At 53.5% G+C, this 17,900-nt stretch overlaps 6 protein-coding genes across 6 annotated transcripts; 3 read left to right on the top strand and 3 right to left on the bottom strand.

Moving 5' to 3' along the window:
* Positions 1-295: 295 nt before the first annotated feature.
* On the bottom strand, positions 296-1,846 carry Z520_06546 (uncharacterized protein; the record flags this gene model as incomplete). Its single annotated transcript, XM_016777046.1, has 1 exon — positions 296-1,846. One exon carries the CDS (start codon positions 1,844-1,846, stop codon positions 296-298), a length of 1,551 nt encoding a protein of 516 aa, XP_016631891.1.
* A 2,141-nt stretch (positions 1,847-3,987) lies between these two features.
* On the top strand, positions 3,988-5,698 carry Z520_06547 (uncharacterized protein; the record flags this gene model as incomplete). The annotated part of the gene is made up of 2 exons (XM_016777047.1): positions 3,988-4,128; positions 4,187-5,698. 2 exons carry the CDS (start codon positions 3,988-3,990, stop codon positions 5,696-5,698), a joined length of 1,653 nt encoding a protein of 550 aa, XP_016631892.1.
* Positions 5,699-7,050: 1,352 nt separating this feature from the next.
* Z520_06548 (uncharacterized protein) lies at positions 7,051-8,628 on the bottom strand (the record flags this gene model as incomplete). The annotated part of the gene is made up of 1 exon (XM_016777048.1): positions 7,051-8,628. One exon carries the CDS (start codon positions 8,626-8,628, stop codon positions 7,051-7,053), a length of 1,578 nt encoding a protein of 525 aa, XP_016631893.1.
* A 3,054-nt stretch (positions 8,629-11,682) lies between these two features.
* Positions 11,683-12,799, bottom strand: Z520_06549 (uncharacterized protein; the record flags this gene model as incomplete). The annotated part of the gene is made up of 2 exons (XM_016777049.1): positions 11,683-12,652; positions 12,777-12,799. The coding sequence occupies 2 exons, from the start codon at positions 12,797-12,799 to the stop codon at positions 11,683-11,685; spliced, it is 993 nt and encodes a 330-aa protein (XP_016631894.1).
* An 841-nt stretch (positions 12,800-13,640) lies between these two features.
* Positions 13,641-15,292, top strand: Z520_06550 (uncharacterized protein; the record flags this gene model as incomplete). Its single annotated transcript, XM_016777050.1, has 3 exons — positions 13,641-14,462; positions 14,525-14,725; positions 14,825-15,292. The coding sequence occupies 3 exons, from the start codon at positions 13,641-13,643 to the stop codon at positions 15,290-15,292; spliced, it is 1,491 nt and encodes a 496-aa protein (XP_016631895.1).
* An 808-nt stretch (positions 15,293-16,100) lies between these two features.
* Z520_06551 (uncharacterized protein) lies at positions 16,101-17,799 on the top strand (the record flags this gene model as incomplete). Its single annotated transcript, XM_016777051.1, has 2 exons — positions 16,101-16,565; positions 16,645-17,799. 2 exons carry the CDS (start codon positions 16,101-16,103, stop codon positions 17,797-17,799), a joined length of 1,620 nt encoding a protein of 539 aa, XP_016631896.1.
* Between the last annotated feature and the right edge of the window lie 101 nt (positions 17,800-17,900).

Raw genomic sequence — 17,900 nt, forward strand, 5'->3', positions numbered from 1 at the left:
GACGTGGATATAGATGGACGTGGATATAGATGGACGTGGATATAGATGGACGTGGATATAGACGGACGTGGATATGAAAATGGGTATTACGTATCACAGAAGCCTCAAGGCGTCGTCGTCGAACCCTGCTTTCTTTTTGGTTGGGAGAATGTGTCAGAGACTTCATTCAGCAGCGCCTTGACCGACTGAGCACTGCAACTCAAGGTGTTCGAGTCATGCTAACAAGAAAAGCACCAACAACACCAAACACCCGTCCCATGCACCACATGCATTCTTTTGATGACAACAAGCAATGTCACGGAGCCTTGTTCCGCGGCCACCGATCCTCCTCCTGGTGCTGCCGTCTCAAACGCCGTTCAATGTCCCGGGCCAGTTTGACCGAGGGCACATCGATGGTCCTCCAGAACAGATCCGCAACGCACAGGAAGAACGGCAGCATCATGATATAGCCAAACACCCAGATAAACATAAATTGAGCAAGAGACGTGTCCTCGCGGACGTATGCCCCTGTGAGAGACCGCAGTCTCCCAATGACCACATACCCCAGCGACCTGATCAACATCCCGTGCGTGAGATAGAGGGCAAAAGAAATTCGCCCCAGATATTGTGCGATTTCGTTGTTGAAGATGGGTGAGACAATGTCCGAGTTGATGCACGCCCATGTCGTTATAACCGCCCCGAGAAGTCGGATCAGCCTGTTCTTTTCGACAATGTAAGTTGGGAGGAGACGAGCCAGGAACACATATGATGGAGTCGTGACTGGCTCGACAAGGGGGATGGAGAGGATGTATAAGCCGACAACAAAACAGAGGCCCCATGCAGCCGACCGGACATCCGGTTGCTGAAGCCATTCTAGACTCTTGTAGGGCGACGACGATGGCGAGAGTGACTGCCTTCCGAGGATGGGGCCACGTCCCTGTGACCGTGCCACACGTCCAAAATGCTTTCGAACCAAATCAAGTTCCGCGATAATCATGCCGCCAACAAAGAGACAGATGCTGCGATATTCCTGCGATGCACAGAACAGTGCAATGACCGTGTGGAAAAAAAGCCGCCATCCACTGGAAAGCATCGATGTTCCCACTATGAGCATGAAGATGGCCATGCTCGACTTCAGTTCGACGGGAATCGTCCACACGTGCGCGTCGTAGACAAAGTAGTCATGCTGACTCGGCTCTCCAGGCACTGAACCTCGAGCAAGCATGTAGAATTCAGTAAGGACGTCCGAAGCCTGTGCCAAAAATGTGTCTGCCAATGGTGGAGGTTCCTCGCGCATTAGACGAGGCTGTGGGCTCCCTTCCAGGATGCCATCCTCGATCATTTGAGTCACGTTGTTCCTTGCGTCAAACGCCTCGATCTGTGCCGCATTGATGTCGTTGCATACGTACCTTGCAGGTTCGAAAGCCCGCATCTGCGTCAAGGTTGCTATAATCACCACCACCGCCAGTGTGGGAAGCATAAGGCGGAATGTCCTGCGGAAAATCGACGACGCAATGCATTCGTACATCGCTTGAGGGCTGGATGAGTACAGCAACCCCAGCGGTTTGCAGGAAAGCACGTAGCCTGACATGACAAAGAACAAGTTGACCATAGCCTCTCCACCCCATAATAGCATAACAAAAGGTTTCCACATGAAGCCAGTGGCGAGCTCGGGCATAGCGTATGGTCGCCAGGGATCATCCACTGCACACGTCCAGTGCTCATGTAAGACGATGAGACATGCAATGCCTCGAAGGCCGTCGAGCGCGGATATCTTGTCGGGCAGGTTCGACGTCGATGACTTCACCGATGCGGACTTCGAGGCAAAGCTCGGCGTTAGCCATAGCAGGAACCTATGAACAGACATGGTAAACCATTGAGCTGCATATATGGGTTGATAATCAGTACTCAGCCAGCCCAACTAAGATTCAACAGGGACTGTTCTTACCGCCATTCCCGAGCACTGCAAAGTTCAGCCTTCCGTTGTTCATCGACCGAGACCTCGTAAAGGCCTTGCCGCCGCCTTCAGTCATCATGTCGCAAAGGGGCGTCTAGGTACCAGACTTGTGAGGTCGTCAGCGGGTGAGTCCAAACCAGCATAGCGTAGGGAAGAGGGCACCCCTGAAAGTTTGCTTTACCATCTGGCCAAATTCCCAGAGCTGGCGTGGCTGGAAAGGTCCCCAGAATGGTGCACTGAGAATGCTGACCCCAAACCTAGCACACAACGGAGAACAGCTCCTCTCCTGTTCCAATCCGTAATTATGTCGATGATGATTGTCGAAAGTTCCAAAGGGATGAGAAACCCTGTTCGTATCTTTTGGCACGGCCCTCCGCCAATGCTGGCGCCGAATCCCTGTGCCACGATCGCCAGGTACCCGGACGGAGGCCCACAGATGGAGAGAGGCTAACGACGAATAAAAAGCGTGTGAACTGCAGGGGAAGGATCAGCAAACAAAGGGCCCGGAAAACACCCCCAACAACCCCTTGCTTAAGTTGTGCCTGGAAGGCGACGCCTGGTGTACCAGTGAAGCGCTCATACGAAGCACGGACTCTTAATGTTTCAACTGCCAATCGCCTGCGGACCTCGACACACGGTGGTGCAAGGTATGTGGTGGCGGTTTTTGGAGGTTCAGAGCTGTCCAATGTCCACAGTTTTCCACAATGATTTCTCCGTGGGAGGAGCGGGCAGGTTGAGCTTCGGCAGCTCCGAGGGGTCACTCTCGTTCATGCGGAATGGGAAGTAAATGCTTCTTTCCTGGTTCTTGACTATGATAATGCTGGAGTGCTGCCATATGCAAGCAGAGTCGTGGAGTAAAATGAACGCTCTGGCAGAGACATGATAACTTGTATCCACTGCTATCGCGGTGCTCACGAGCCAGCTCACCACTTCAATATGCTGCTTACGCAAGTCGTCTCCTTTGCGTGCCCTTAATTTCCTACTGAGGTAGTCGCCTTGATCGACGTACAAAGAAAGGGAACATGGAAGCGCCGGTCACCGGTGCGTATGGCTCAGTCTCTGACTTATCTTGTCGATCGCAGGCAGGACACCCAGGTACTCGCTACTCCTCGTCCGCACCGGCTCACGAACGCTGATCTAACACTACGGATCCTTTAGTCCTCGATGCATGTGACAGTCCAAAGGTGATGTCATAAGGAAGTGTACTAGTAGGACTGACTGATGATTCATCTCCATGCCATTATTGGGATTTTTCAAAGATCGAACCTGCTCGACTCGAATACTACTCGTATGCGTATAGAGGATTCGCTAGGGGAGCGACGATGGGACACCTTCTCTTCACCCGACTTGGCTTTTGCACCAGCCAACACGACTCCTGACGCTTGCGGCAGCAGAAAAAAACGGCTTAAGCCTGTTTGGATCCTAGACTTTTGGTGGCGTCAGCCATGTCGCCATAATTTAGTGGCTGATGAAAGGGTTCTTAGAAGTGGAGTCTGGCTATATAGCCCGACAGCCTCGGCCCTTAAACCCCTGAAAATTACCTTACTCAATACGAGGTACTCGATACACGTAAGTACAGACTAGGGGTCCGCTGCCTCGATCCGAAATTGCACGCTCTAGCTCGCCTATCGAAAGCCCCTATTCCAAAAAGAATGATTGTACCTGAGGGGCTTCACTCACGATTCGACCAGGGAACGCTCTTGCCGCTCATGACCACGAATGGCTGGTCACCGTGGAGACATGGACTACTGTAGGTCAAAACTGACTCAGAGGCTCTTATCGTGTCGTCCATATCTCAACAGATCCGCACCCGGATCTGCCCTGGCTAGCTCTTTGCAGTTGGCTGTCTGTCACCTCAGGGGGGAAAGTGTGTCTCAAGTGGCATTTACCTTTTTGTTTATCCCGCCATGTCCTAAGTATTACTTCACGTCGGACGACAACTCTCCCTGGTGCTTCAAGGTACTTGGCAATGTTGCGAATATGAGGTGGGAGTCACGGACGTGGTCGACTGTATCTATCTCAGCATGCAATCCTCATCCTCTTCGGTAAAAATGAAGCTCGATATCCTGCAGCAGTATGCGATGCCTGGGAACATCCCATGGACTAGTCGCAAGGTCAGAATCATTGCAGTTCTGTGCGGGATCCTATGCCTTCGTTTCTTTCTTGGAGCTCTCGACGTCAAACCTCTCTCGGTATGCAGCGTCTGACAAAGTGGCCGCAATGTTCTCTAGCTAACATATTGCCCAACAGTCCCGGTTGCCTCATGCGCTCCGGCAGCAGACCTATCTCGACCAGGAAGGCTTTCAGTCGATACCTATAACCGGCTTCGTCAACACCGGAGACCTTGCAAGCCGCACATGCGAAGACTTAAGACACGAAGGCGAGTTGCGGGTGCACAAGAGCTTGTACCTCGAGGATGACCTGGAGCACATTGCACGATCATTGGCAGGCCATCCGATGATCGACTATTCCCAGCAGGAGAAAGGGCTGACATTTCGACAAATGGTGGCCAAGACCTGGGCAAGGCTGTCCGGGTCAAGTGTGTGGATCGAGAAGTTCAAGGTCTACCTGACCGTCACCAGAGTCATCTTCTACGACAACGGCCTCCGACACAAACCCGTCATCAGTTTCCTGGCGGGCCAACTCCATGACGAAAACTGGAACGAGCTGAAGAATTACACCATCCAGTGGCAGAGCGAAGAGATCAAATTCCCCACGGTGTTCAACATCCCCGCCCCATTCAAGAAAGGCGACCGCTACTTTGGGCCTGAAGATCCCCGAGTAATTCTCGAAGAGGGAGTTGACGACGCGGAGCCCATTGTTACCTTCAACATGCAATTCGACCTAATCACTGGAGACCGGGCGATGTATATCTTCCGGCCCTTTTCCAATGATACGACCGTCTTGACCATCACGGGCCAGACGCAGAGGGCACATGCAGAAAAGAACTGGGCACCTTTCTTCATCAACGAGCACGAGCCCATCTCGCCAGGCCACTACAAGTGGCCCAGCCACTATATCCACTTCATCTACGATTTCAACCCGCTGAGGGTGCTCAAATGCCACACCCTCAACGGGTGGTGTCATTTTGTGTACGAGCAAAAAGTTCCCGACGAGCTGAGAGGCTCTGGCCTGAGCGCGAACGGGCGGATGACGGGCGGGACCAACTTGGTGCCGTTGCAACTGGAAGCACATTCTGACCTCAACGCATGGGTCGGTTTCCCCCGATCCCACATCAATATCGGGTGCACCGACGACTTGGCCATGTACCGGCCAGAGATGATGATCATGACGGCACACGGCGATCACTTCTACCTCAGCTTCATGTCGGGGCCTATCGATTTCGGCACGGCGGCCATGACGCCCGAAGCCATCAACGACCCGTGCGGTGAGGGCAAGGTCGTGATAGCCAACAGCATCGCCAAATGGGACCGGCGGCCAAGCCACGACGTTCTGACGCTGACATTTTCAGTGGCCGACTCGACCGTGCAGATCATGCAGCTCGCGAGCCTCTCCAAGTTCGTGAGCCAGCTGCCCCGCGTCGCCCATCTGGATGGTGCCTTCCTGGCCGACATGTCCAGCCGGAACAAGACCGAGTGGGATCTGCGGTACACGGCCGTGAGCAAAGATGTCCTGGACTGTACTATGGAGGTCGCGTCGTACTACTCTGAAATCATAGCAGCTCCATACAAGGGCCTGTCCAAGGAAGAGCTCACGTACGCGAATGGAAAGTGGGACTGGAAGGCCGGAGCTGTCCTATGAAGGGCATGAGATGGGAAAGTAATCCTTCCTCAGCTAACCAGGAGGGAGGCAAACCCTGGTCCAAGCTAGAAAAGGAGTGAGGAATACAAACAAACTTCCCGCCTACCGCATCAAGAATGACACGCCGACACTCTGACCGGTCTGACTCGACTATAATAACAGCACTGGTCACATCATCCAGTGTTCACGTGGTCAAAGACACCACAGGGATAGAACGAGGAGGATTTGACAACAATTTAGCCGGGGAAATGATTTTCGCAAACCCCTTTACATTTTTTGACTTCTTTTGCGAAGATAAAGGCCCTAAAAGTCCCTCCAACAGAAGAAGCATCGAGGCGCCAACGGCAGTCGGGAGTTGAAAAAGTGTAACGGACTGGTTTGACGATGCGAGTGTCAACTCGGCTTCGATGCGATTATTTGATGACACGGAATCATTTCCAAGGCAGTTTCCTGGCATGGATCGATAAGGTGGCGCTGGGATGAAAGGGGGGTGCCGGAGGCAAGGAAATGTCGATCTTCGCAGAGTCCGTGTAGATCGGCAGATGGACGCGCAAGGAGCTCTGGCTGTACATGTATGAGTATGTGTGTGTCTTCCCCTGAATATCGGCAGTCATACGCAATAGACATAGAGGTATAGCAACAACGACGAGCCCATGAGAGCGGACGAAGTAATCTGTTTTTGTAGTCGCGATGCATGCGTAACGTTACCTGTGTCGAGTGTATTTCTTTCGAGTGCCATTCTTGACCGAGGGTAAGTAATCCCTGAGAGGCAAGAGTACACATGCGAAGTACGGAGTACATATACCTTCCACACGAGCATCGTTAGACGACGGGCGGACGGATACTCGGGCGCTGAGATGCAGTTATGGACTTTCACACGCCTCTTCCTTTCCCTACACTCTCTAACTCTACTCTGCCCTACTCTACTCTCGACACATAAGTTGCCTACACAGTTACTCGTACGCTAAACTTTTCAACAAGTAGTCCCACCCACTTCCAGAGAAGGGAGGTCGGGTTCGAAGAGCACCCTGTCGCGTCATATGGACTTAGTCCATGACTGATTCATATGAAATTAGGAGGGTTGGAGGCTGGAAGCTGAAGAGGGAGATGGGAGATAGAAGTAGAAAAGAAAGAGGACAGGACATAAGAATTATATTTCGTAACCCACAATGGTATGAACTCCCCCCCCCATAAACTCCCCTTCTATGGAGTGATTCTATCCAAACCAAACAAAAAAGGACCTTTGTCCTTGGCCCTGGTATAAGCCCAGACCCCCATCCCTATCCAATCGATCCCATTCCGGCTGTTCCGATAAAGGCAAGACACTCCGAGAAAAAAAAAACAATACCGATTCAATTACTCATTTCTATTTTCTTTCTCGTCCAGGCATATCTGATGTGCTCGGCTTCTGTGATGATATTGTGCAGCCGATCAAGAAACTCGCGGGACAGGGGCCGCCAGCGAGTCTCGTCATGCTGGGGGCAGCCGCGGGCGTCCTGGGTCCAGTCGCGCCAGTTCCAGGCGGCCTGGGTGGCGAGGACCTCGGTCTCGTTTTGAGGTCGGGCGAGGGTGACGTTGCTGGCGTCCAGACCCTCGAGGATGATGGGTTCATGGGTGAGGTTTGCGGCGGCGGTGGTGGCGATGGCGGTGTCGATGGGCGCGCCCAGGTACCAGTGTGTCCAGTTGGCGAAGCCCAGGGACTTGTCTTCCTTGTTCTGCCAGATGCCCATGTTGGTCCAGAAGGGCTCGTCGTCGTCGGCGGTCGAGTGGACCATGTGCGGCGAGCAGATGCGCGGCGTCTTGAACACCTCGGCCTCCGGGGTCGACAGGGCCTCTGAGAAGCGCGCCGCCTGCCACGGCTCGAACGCGTAGGGCACACCAGTCAGCTCCGCCGCCAGCCAGTACGACTCCTTGTCCCCCCAGAACGTGTCCCAGGTGATGGCGTCGCGCACGTCCTGCACGTTCATCCACGCGGCGAACAGCGCCGTCACGTACAGCTCCGGTCGCGACTTGTCAAAGTACACCACCGCAGAGTCCGCCTCCTCGCCGATGTAACCCTTGTAGAACAGCGAGCTGCTGTTGAGCCGCGGCGAGGGCTGTCGCCCGGCCCGCACGAGCTGCTCCGCCACGAACCTCCGGCGGTTCTCGCTTCGGTCCATGGTCACCGCTCGGTCGTGGAAGAACAACGTCCCGGTTTCTCTCAGGCCCTCGTAATCCGTCCACGCCCGCTCTGGGTGTGAAAAGAAGACAGAATCTGCGTCCACGAGGATGGTCTGTGGAAATCGACTGGCTATTAGGGCGAAAGGTTTGGTGGCCCAGCCTTTGAGGCCAATGAGGGAGTTGTCAAAGATTTTCGTCAGGTCGAGGAATTGTATGTCTTTGCTGGTTGCCCGCAAAAAGGTTCGAGTATGGGGTGACAGGTCTGAATCCCCGGCATAGGCGATTTCTATGGGGAGTTCGTTCTTGAGCACTTTTTTCAGGTTGGTGATCAAAAAGAGGGCGTCTTCCACATTGCCGTCGCCGACACAGACGACGATTCCCGTCTTCAGCTCCGGCTTCTCCTTTGACCAGGGCTTCTGCTTTGTCTGGTGTTTCCACGGCACATAGGCCAATTTATCTTCCTTCCACCAGGGGAAAAGGTGAGCCAGGGAATCTTTGAGACGGCTGCGATCGAGAGTCTGCTCTCGCATGTAAAGCCCAGCTAGCTGTGAAAGAGCCGCCACTTGGTTGGCCACCGAGGCGTAATCTGGGAGGGCGACGTCGAGAGGGTACTCGGCCACGTATGTGTGTAAATCGGTGACAAGCTGCTCGGTCTTGTGCTGCTGCACGACAACATAACGGAAATAAAAGAGTGTGATCAACGGCAATAAAAGAATGAAAAGAATGCTCGACGGTCTCTTGCGAACAGTGCTCGTCAGCATCGAAAACATGGTGGCCCGACGTTTGGACACACGTCACTCACGTGCGCACACAGACGGGAACACAAATGACTCGATCTGAGCTTGAGCCGTGTGTATATGTATGTAGAAGGATGTGAACGTGGGGCGCCTCTGGGTGGTCAACCCCCCATTCTCTCCCAGAGGCCGACCAGCAAGGAGTTGACCAGGCGCGCCAGGGAAACGGACGCTGGGTGGAACCTGTGAGTTCCGAAGCGCCAGCGGTCTCCATTCTGATCTGATCGAAGTATCAGGGGGGAAAGAGAAGAAAAAAAGCTCCGTTAGTTTAGCGAATCTAAAAAGTGGGTAACCGCCACGGTTCCCAAAGCAGCTGGAGGCTTCTCAATGATTGTGAGACTCTTACCCAATATGAGATGCCGGGGATTAAGCTGGGACATGAGGACATTATTCAACGCCAATACCCCGTACAAGTTGCTCCGTACCTGACGAGTACTCGTAGCTTTGGGGCCTAAAGCACACGCGTCAAGAAGACAAGACTTCTGCCAATATCGGCCCATCAAACCGTTTTCTGAGCTGTCTCCACAGAGCAAAGAAGACAATCGATTCGTCTGCAGGCACCTCGTACACCCATGTCAACTGTAATGTTTGCTTAGATATCTTGCTTATTTTTGGACTTGTGTCATTCCCCGGTGGCCTTTGGATGCGGTGTTGCGTTCAGTTCTTCCTTTTTGCAGCTGAGGGTCACAGCGCAGCAAAACATGACGGATCTAGCCCTTTGCGGCAGCTTGGACCCATATATGTGGGCCCCATCTCAGGGGACGCTTCTGCAGGTACCGAGTACAGCATGGTCTGGAACTTGGCTGCATCAAGCACCTGGACGAGAGATTCTGTTTGTTTGATTGACTGATCGTCGTCTCGTCCATGTCCTAGCTGAGAGACCTTATCATTCAGCGGTTTTGCAAGATTATTGTCGTTGATCCTGCCATATTGCAGTGTCACTCATAACTCTGTCCCCTGAATAATTTTGATTGTCTCCCAAAGAAGATTGTTCTTGTCCCGCGGGAAAAAAAACCTAAAAAGCCACGTTAGTCAATAGGGCTGCAGACGGGCTTCTCAGGAGTGCAGTGCTTCGTCACCAATCAACGTTCTGGTCCGCGGAAGGTATCTTGGTAGGTAGGCGTCGGCTGATGATGAGACAGAAGCCCAGGTCTGGGCTCTCTTCGGCACGATCGGGCTCTCCTGACCGACCAGCAGAATCGGTGCTTCGAAGGGCTACCAGGGCTGAATGATAGCAGAGCGATAGCTGGCTGGCTCGAATTTCGGGGGCTAGACGCCACTACAGGGGTTAGCGAGGTAGGAAGCCTTGGGCTTGTACACACACGTATAAGTACAAGTTGCCTGGGCCAGGATTGATGTCTCGTCCACTCGGATGTACGTATATGTGCGCCGCAAGTACTCCACACTATGAAACCTGACACCGTTGTAAGCGTAAGTACAAGTACTGGTACAAGTGCAGTCAATACTCTTTACCACCCGCGTAAATCGCGGGACCTCCCACCCAATCATCAGAAAAGAATCGAAATGTCCCTCGAAGCATGTGCGGCCTTACCCTTAGTTGCGGGCTATCGGTGTTTCAGGTTGTCACCGATAGGCTAGGCGTCGATTTTTGCAGCTGAGCTGAGTGCAAGGTGTTTGTTTGTGTCAGTTTTTGTGGCCGCCGTGGCTTGGTACCTAGGTATCTCAGCTGGACCCAAGGCGCTGGAGGCTGCCACTACTCCGTACCCAGACGCGTCGAAACAAACGTGCGTTGATCGGTGTCAAGTTGTCCTCGTAAATACCGAGTTATTCGATGCCACATGTTCTAGAGTTCTCGTATGCACTCGTAGGTCGGGGCAATTAGGCTGAATGAGTTGCACGGACCGTTGATCCAAGCCGCCCTCCTTCATCATACAAGAATGAACTCTTTTCCGCTGGCGCCCCTCCGCAAGAAGGATTTGGCCTCTCCATTGATCGTCATACAGCACATGGAAGATTCCAATAGCACATGAACCCAAATGAAATCATCGGTGTATCTCATATCTTATCCAGACAAGGACCAGGGGGAATGCACATCCAACAGGGTCCGTCCAGTCGGGTCCTGAATCTTTGCGCTCCACCCCGTTGAGGATGATGAGTCTGACTGACTCCTGAACAACCCACAGCCGCTTCCAGCGAGTGGATTGGCAATTTTTAATCATCCCTCGAGGGTCATTTAACCTCGCATGGTTCGCGATTGGATCGACAACATGGGGATGAAACTGTCGGGCGATGTTGCTAGAATGTATTAGCATGTACATATTGGTCGAGACTGTCCGGGGACGTGTCCAAGTGCTCGCAGGAAGTTCGGAGCATTCTGCATGGAGATTTTTCCAATAGTCGACATGTGCTCTGACAACCTTTTCAGATCAGGAGGGGCTTGAGAGGCGTACATCCCCATATCACGAACGCGAACCCGGAGTTGACGCGTCATATTGTTGCGCGATATCATCACCTCACTGCAGTTGTAGATGAGCTGATCGACCCGATCGACCTTCTGACATCTCCTTCTGCTGCTCAGATAATTATCGATAGCAGCTTCGCGATAAGGCCGATCATATGCCTAGGGTAATTGGATGCTCCTGACTCAGGGTGACGGACATCGTCACCACCATCAATGCGTAGAGAAAAGCTAAGCATTGAGGAAGTCGAGGACGAAGAGGTCCATGTCGTCCAGGCTTGGTTCACCGTGGTCTTAGGAGGGAGTGTCAGTCAGATGAACAGAATTATGTTGCTCTCCTCAAAGTGATTGTCAACTCTACCGCCTCCTAGTCGACGTCGTCGCTTCCCTCAGGACCGAACCCATCTAAGAGCAATGTCCGCACGATAGCGGTGAGTCCTAGAGCGATGTCAATGGAAAGCAGGAATGACACAATATCTGTAATGTGCAATTGACCAATATCAAATGCTTGGATGTTAAAGGATTGTCTACCATAGAACACCTCTAGGTCTACTATGGGACAACAACTCCATTGCAAAAACGCTCAGAAAAGCTTCTTCGAATTCCAGAACTCATCTCATGAAAATCTCGTCCAGACCCTTCATATCTGCCATTACCATCTTCTTGGCCTGGATGTTCCGCCCTCTAAGCAAGTGTCGGCCAGTTTTCATTACCGTGACGCTCTGTTTGTTGGGTACCGCCACCAAAGTCGACACAGACAAGTTCCTCTCTTCGGTGTCTGCATTATGTTTCGAAGACTCGTGCTTTCGTCTCCCATTGCTCTGGTTTGGCCTTTGGGGCTTCTCGGTTTCGTCGTTTGACGCAGCAGATGACATGGGTTCATCAGGCGGTTGAGTCAGAGGAGACTTGTGGACTGGAGGGATTTGACCGTCGTCTCTGGCTTTCTTTGCAGCTCTTCTCCGAGCCTTTTCTTCTCTCCGTATCCTCCTCTCCTCTTTCCGCCGTCTTTTCTCTTCTTTCAATTGCTGTCGCTCTTCACGCTCTTCGCTTGTAGCTTTTTCTCGATCTTGCGATAATGACTCAGCCGCAGATTTATTATCCTCCAGCAAAGGAGAGCTCTCTGCGATGTCTTCCACTCGCCGCTTCTCGTCAATAGTCCCGACTAAAACCCCGCCCTTCACAAAAATCATGCCACCCCATCTTCCGCGAGCATACATTTCCAACTTTCTGTCCTCAATCTTCTTCTCCTCTCGTTTGAGCACCTCCTCGCTCTTCCCATTCAGTCGCCCTAACAGGCCCTGAAAAGCATCCAATCCGACCTTCTGGTCCTCGACGGTTTCCTTCCCGCTTTTCCTCTTTGCGCCCAGGCCTAAATTGTCATCTTTGAAGAGCACTCCAACTTGGGCGGCCGCAAGGCGTTCGGCATCGCTAGGAGCACCGAATCGGGAGGTTGTGGTGCGCTTGCCGAGTGCTTGCCCTTGCGACCACCCTTGCTGGGTCATAAGGCGGTGGCCATAGGACGTGGCAGAGGACTGAGAGGACCATGCGAGGTTCCGGGGATCATTGGAGAGTTTTTGCCTCCTGTCGACACGAGTTAGGAGTGACACAGAAATCGAAGGTGGAAACAATCAGCGCAGGTGTGTCGTTATCTGCCACCCCAGACGGATTGCGTCAAGTTTTCTGATTTAGAATGGAAAACACATACTTTCTCGGCTCAGCTAGGCCCATCTTGCACCTCACAGTCTAGGTGTACGCCTCCTCAGACCCGTCTTATCAAGTTGGTAAATGGGAATCCGTCAGTCACTCAATCCATGGATGCGATTTCGAAAAAAATTACAGTTTGCACTAGACTGTCTTGAGGTCCGCCGTAGCAGCTTCCCTTGTCTACGGAGGAGCATAGCGAGGTCTTTGGTTGGGTGCGACCTTGCACGCTGAAAGCAACCTGGAAAGATCATCTTGTCCTGCACTGGTTATACGAAGCAAGACTCAGTCCCATGCCAAAGAGCTCGAATTCCCGAAGGGTTGATACCAAGAACTTCTATATATGGCTGTAGCCTTTGCCCAGGCTGGACCCAGATAACAAGTCTGCATGCGAATTATATTTTTTTTCTCCCACAGTCAATCGCTACCCCTGCTCGCCTCCTTAGCGCCGGGGTTCAATATCAATGTCGCGACAGTGGGGACCGTCTAGTACTGTTCGAGATAAAGGCTAGAGCAACAAAAGGGGCTCCTGCAGCAACTTCGCCGTGGGCCCTGTTACAGCCTGTAACTTCGAGATTGCTAAGACGACGTACCCGATTGTTCTTCATGTGTCTCTATCAGAGCCACTTTACGGCAACCCACGAGCCAACAGATGCCAGTTTACGGTGGCGGCTCCTCCAGGACGAGTAGTTGGCAGGAATCCATCACTTGCCCATCTGACCTGCTCATCCAGCAGCCAGAACCGGCGTCACAAACCTCGAAACTGGAAGAGCCAGGCCTTGCTGTGTCGTGCCATCCGGCTTCTCATGCTTCTGTCAGTCACCACTGCTCCGCGTCGTAGGGTCGAATAATGGCTCTGCCTTTCGCGATGTTTGTGCGAGGCGTAGACAGGACATACTTGGCTATATTGGTGGTCTGCATTATATTTATTGCCTGCCTTGGCGGGCCATTCTCTTCGTATCAGCCGAAAGTCGGCGCGGTAGAAGAGTTGATCTACCGGGGCGCCAGCCTCAACGGGAGTGATCGCCCTTCCGATCTTGAACTCAGCGATGTCGTTGAAGACACCGACACCAGTCCCACACACGGACTCTTCAACTTCTACTCAGAGCCATGGGACGCTCCCGGGGTTACAGCAGAATTGAACGCAGACAGGATGCGCATCATTGAGCCTTACATTAGGGCCATCACAGACCCCAGCGACAGACGGTTCCCGCGACTGCGATGTCCCCTTCCGATGAAACAACGGTATGAGATCTTGCGCCGCCGGAGAAGTTTGGCGACGAGATGGGACACGCCGCCGAGACGGTGGTTTTTCGCCCTCAACCTCCACCAATGCGCCCCCATCTTGCCGCGCTTGCTGGCGTCCGTTGTCGAGACCATCCGCTTCCTTCGACCACAAGACTGCGTCTTGTCGATAGTTGCTCGTCCTTCCTCCGACGGTACGTTGGAGATTCTGGCGCGTATTCGCCAGGAATTGGAGCTGCTCGGGGTCACATACTACTTCAGCACAAGCAACATTGACCCGTTCGAGCCGGGCAAAGACTATATCACCGAATGGGCCGCCTTGCGAAATCTGGCTGTTGACCCGCTGGTGCGGCAGCCCGAACTTTACGACCCCGACACAACGGTCGTCTTTTTGAACGACTTGGCGATTTGCACGGATGACATTCTAGAACTCATCTATCAAAAAGTGAGTCGTCCAGTGGGTGATGCAGGGGTTGTCGTTGGCAGGTACTAACGATTCCGCCCTAGGTCTATCAAAAGGCCGATATGACTTGTGGCATGGACTGGGCCAATTATGGGGAGACCTTCGTCGATGTAGGGGCATCCCGTGGCATGACAGGTGACATGTTTGTCTATGCGCCACAGGATGGTAGCATCGACCCCAACAATACCCTTTTCCGCAACGACCCCAAAACAAAGGCGCGATTTGAAGCTCGGGTGCCATTCCAGGTAAGCAGGAGTCTCTCTCACCAAAGGATCTTATTTTGCCACGCCACAATAGTATGTTCCGAGCTCGCCGTCGATGCTAACAATATGGCCTCCCTCCAGGTCTATTCATGCTGGAACGGCGGCGCAGTCTTCACCGCCAAGCCACTCCTCCAGCACAACGTGACATTTCGAGCCTCACGCGGCGACGAATGCCACATGGGCGAGCCCCTACTGCTCTCCAAAGATTTCTGGAAGTGCGGCTACGGCCGGATCGCGGTGGTGCCGAGCGTCAATATCGGCTACAATGACGACGAGTCGCGCCGGACCAAGAAGCGATATGGCTTCGCCACCGAGATCGTGCAGCGCGTCGAGCAGGATCTGAACGTCGGCGCCATCAGGCACAACAAGATCCGGTGGCAGGCCGCGCCGCCCAAGACTGTCAAGTGCGAGGCGGATATCCCGCACCCGTCCGAGAACGAGGTGGACGAGGCTAAGAAAGCTGCCGAGGCGGGCTCTGATGGTGCAGACAAGAAGGAGCCGCAGCAGAAGAATATTGTCTATGAGGACGGCGGTGGTCCTGACCTTTAAACCTAAAGGTTCTAGGCCCGTCACTCACTAATGCAGTAATGGAAAGCCGGTGGGGAAGTTCGTTGCGGATGCCTCTATTGAATGGAAGCTCAGGCCCTTTTTGGGCGTTATGGTGGACTATGTGAGGGGACTTCATACTGACTGTATATTTATATTCATACATATTGAGTCACAGCCCACGAGACAGACAGAATTCAGAAGTTGATGACATACGACCCGACAGAAACGCAAGCTTCTCTCCTGTCAAGTCAGCAGCTGTCCTATAAAGGCAGCCTTGCTACGGTACCTAGGCATCTGTTTCTATCCGAGTGCACAACGCAAGGGGGTTGAATACGGTCTGGCGGGGACAATGTCTCAGGAATGTCGACATCCCATGGCGGCAATGACGACTTTCGTTGGAAGTGGATGACTCCTAGGCCATTCCCACCTTGCTATGCAATGCTGCTCGTATGTGCTTTCGGCCTCGAAGCCTGAAATTGGTCTACAACAAGGCTAAGGGGCGAGGCGGGGTTGGCTGTTCTCGACTGCTCGAGCTCAAGGTGGTCATTCCACCCAACGTGCCATGCCACGCGCCGTGCACGATACGAAGAAGGGGCTTTTCCAGGAAAGGAACGCGACTGGGGGAGAGAAGTTTACACATTCCAGCGCGTGAGCAGGAACACGCACGAAGAAGGCACCCTCCCGCCCTCCCTTGACAAGCTCGCTCAAAACAAATACTATCCAACAGGGCAAAGGATAGTACAAAAGGCAGACAAGATAGATAGAGAGCTTGGCGATATATCCTGACTGTGCCCCAAGAGAGCGAGCCATGTTCCCACGATTCGAAATTGCAGGCTTCGCCATCACCTTGACGATCGTGTTCCTGATCGGGGCTCGATTCAAGCCTTCGTTTCCGGACCTTGATGCATCGGCGGCAGTTCTCGGATTCGGCGGCGACGATGTTGACGATGGTAACGGACTCGCACGTGGCAGTATTGGTGGAAGCAGTAATAGCCGGTTCGACGACGTGGAGGAACCCAACCCCTTCGAGGACGTGCGGGTGGCGGACGTTTTCAACGACGTGGCGACGGACAGACAGGACGACGAGCTCGGCAACAACATGGACGACGCCATGAACTCGACGCTGGGCTTCGCCAAGGTCTTTGTCATCTCTATGCCCGAGAGGAGTGATAAGCGGGACGCGTTCAGTTTGCAGGCTCGGCTGTCGAATATATCGTTTGAAGTCCGCGACGGGGTCGCAGGGGCAGATGTGTCGGTCAAGGCTCTTCCACATGTAAGTACCTGCCCAAGTTGCTGGGGGAGGGACATCGTCTTTCGATCAGCAAACAACTAACGGGTCGGTGTCTCGATAGAGCTTTACCCAGGACGCCGGTGCCACAGGGTGTTGGCGGGCACACCTTAACGTCATGCAGGAGATGGTGCGGGACAACATCCAATCGGCCATGGTGTTCGAAGACGACGCGGACTGGGACCTGGCCATCAAATACCAGATGATGCAGGCGGCACAAGCAACGCGGTTCGTGACGGCCCAGCCCGAAGAGGAGAAGCCACTGTCGCCGTACGGCGATTACTGGGACATCATCTGGTTCGGGCATTGCGCAGCCGACACGGACAAGACAAACGACAGGAGGTTTGTCGTGATGGACGACCCGACCGTCCTCCCACCGTGGTCCCGCTCGGAATTCGTGCACCCGGACATGTCCATCTGGGAAGAGGACTCGGACGACTACCTGAATTTCCAGACGCGCATCTACTTCCGGTCGAGCTGGAATTCCTGCACGGCCGCGTACGCCATCTCTCTCAGGGGCGCCGAGAAGGTCGTCTTCACCGAGAGCATGGTTCCCTTTAATGATCCTGTGGACAACGGCATGGGGGCCATGTGCAAAGAGCAGACTCTCGACTTTACCTGCATCGCACCCTTCCCCACGGTCGTGGGTGTCTCGAAGCCAGCCGGCGCATCCAACAGGGGGAGCGACATTCGCGGGCTGGACGATGAGTCCATCATTGAGCAGGGCAGGAGTGAAAAGATCATGTACTCGACGAGGCAGAACATCCCCCGCATCCTGACCGGCGAGGACGAGTTTGTCAGCGTCTTCCCGGAGGACCAGGTGCCACCTTTAACGGTCAAGGAGATTGGGCGAGGCAGAGGCCACCGGGAATGGGTCTGGAAAGGATACAGGTACTTTGAGGAAGACGAATACCTCGAAGCGCGAGCCGCCAGTGAAGAGGAAGAAAAAGACGAGGACGACAAAGAGGAGGAACAAGACCACGAGTCGGAGGCTGATGAATGGAGGAGTCCCATCGAGGAGGAAACGGAAGAATCTCAGCGAGTCTCTGAGAAGGAAACAACTTCTAACTCAGAGGAAGAGGACCGAGAAGAGGAAGAAGAAGAGCTTGCAGAATCCAAAGACAAGCACAAAGAGGAGGAGTCGGATGAGGATGAAGCACCGCTCAAGGCCAAAGGCCCGCTACACCGATACAGAGGCTCCAAGGCTAAGCATCAGTGAGCCTTGCGAATCTGTACAGAGAGCGGCCGACATTGCGACATTCAGGTCCGATGTTCGGAATGTCATGGATGATGTTGAAGGACGGACTCGTTGTTTGCATG

Source organism: Fonsecaea multimorphosa (assembly GCF_000836435.1).
Source record: "Fonsecaea multimorphosa CBS 102226 unplaced genomic scaffold supercont1.12, whole genome shotgun sequence".
NCBI lineage: Eukaryota > Fungi > Ascomycota > Eurotiomycetes > Chaetothyriales > Herpotrichiellaceae > Fonsecaea > Fonsecaea multimorphosa.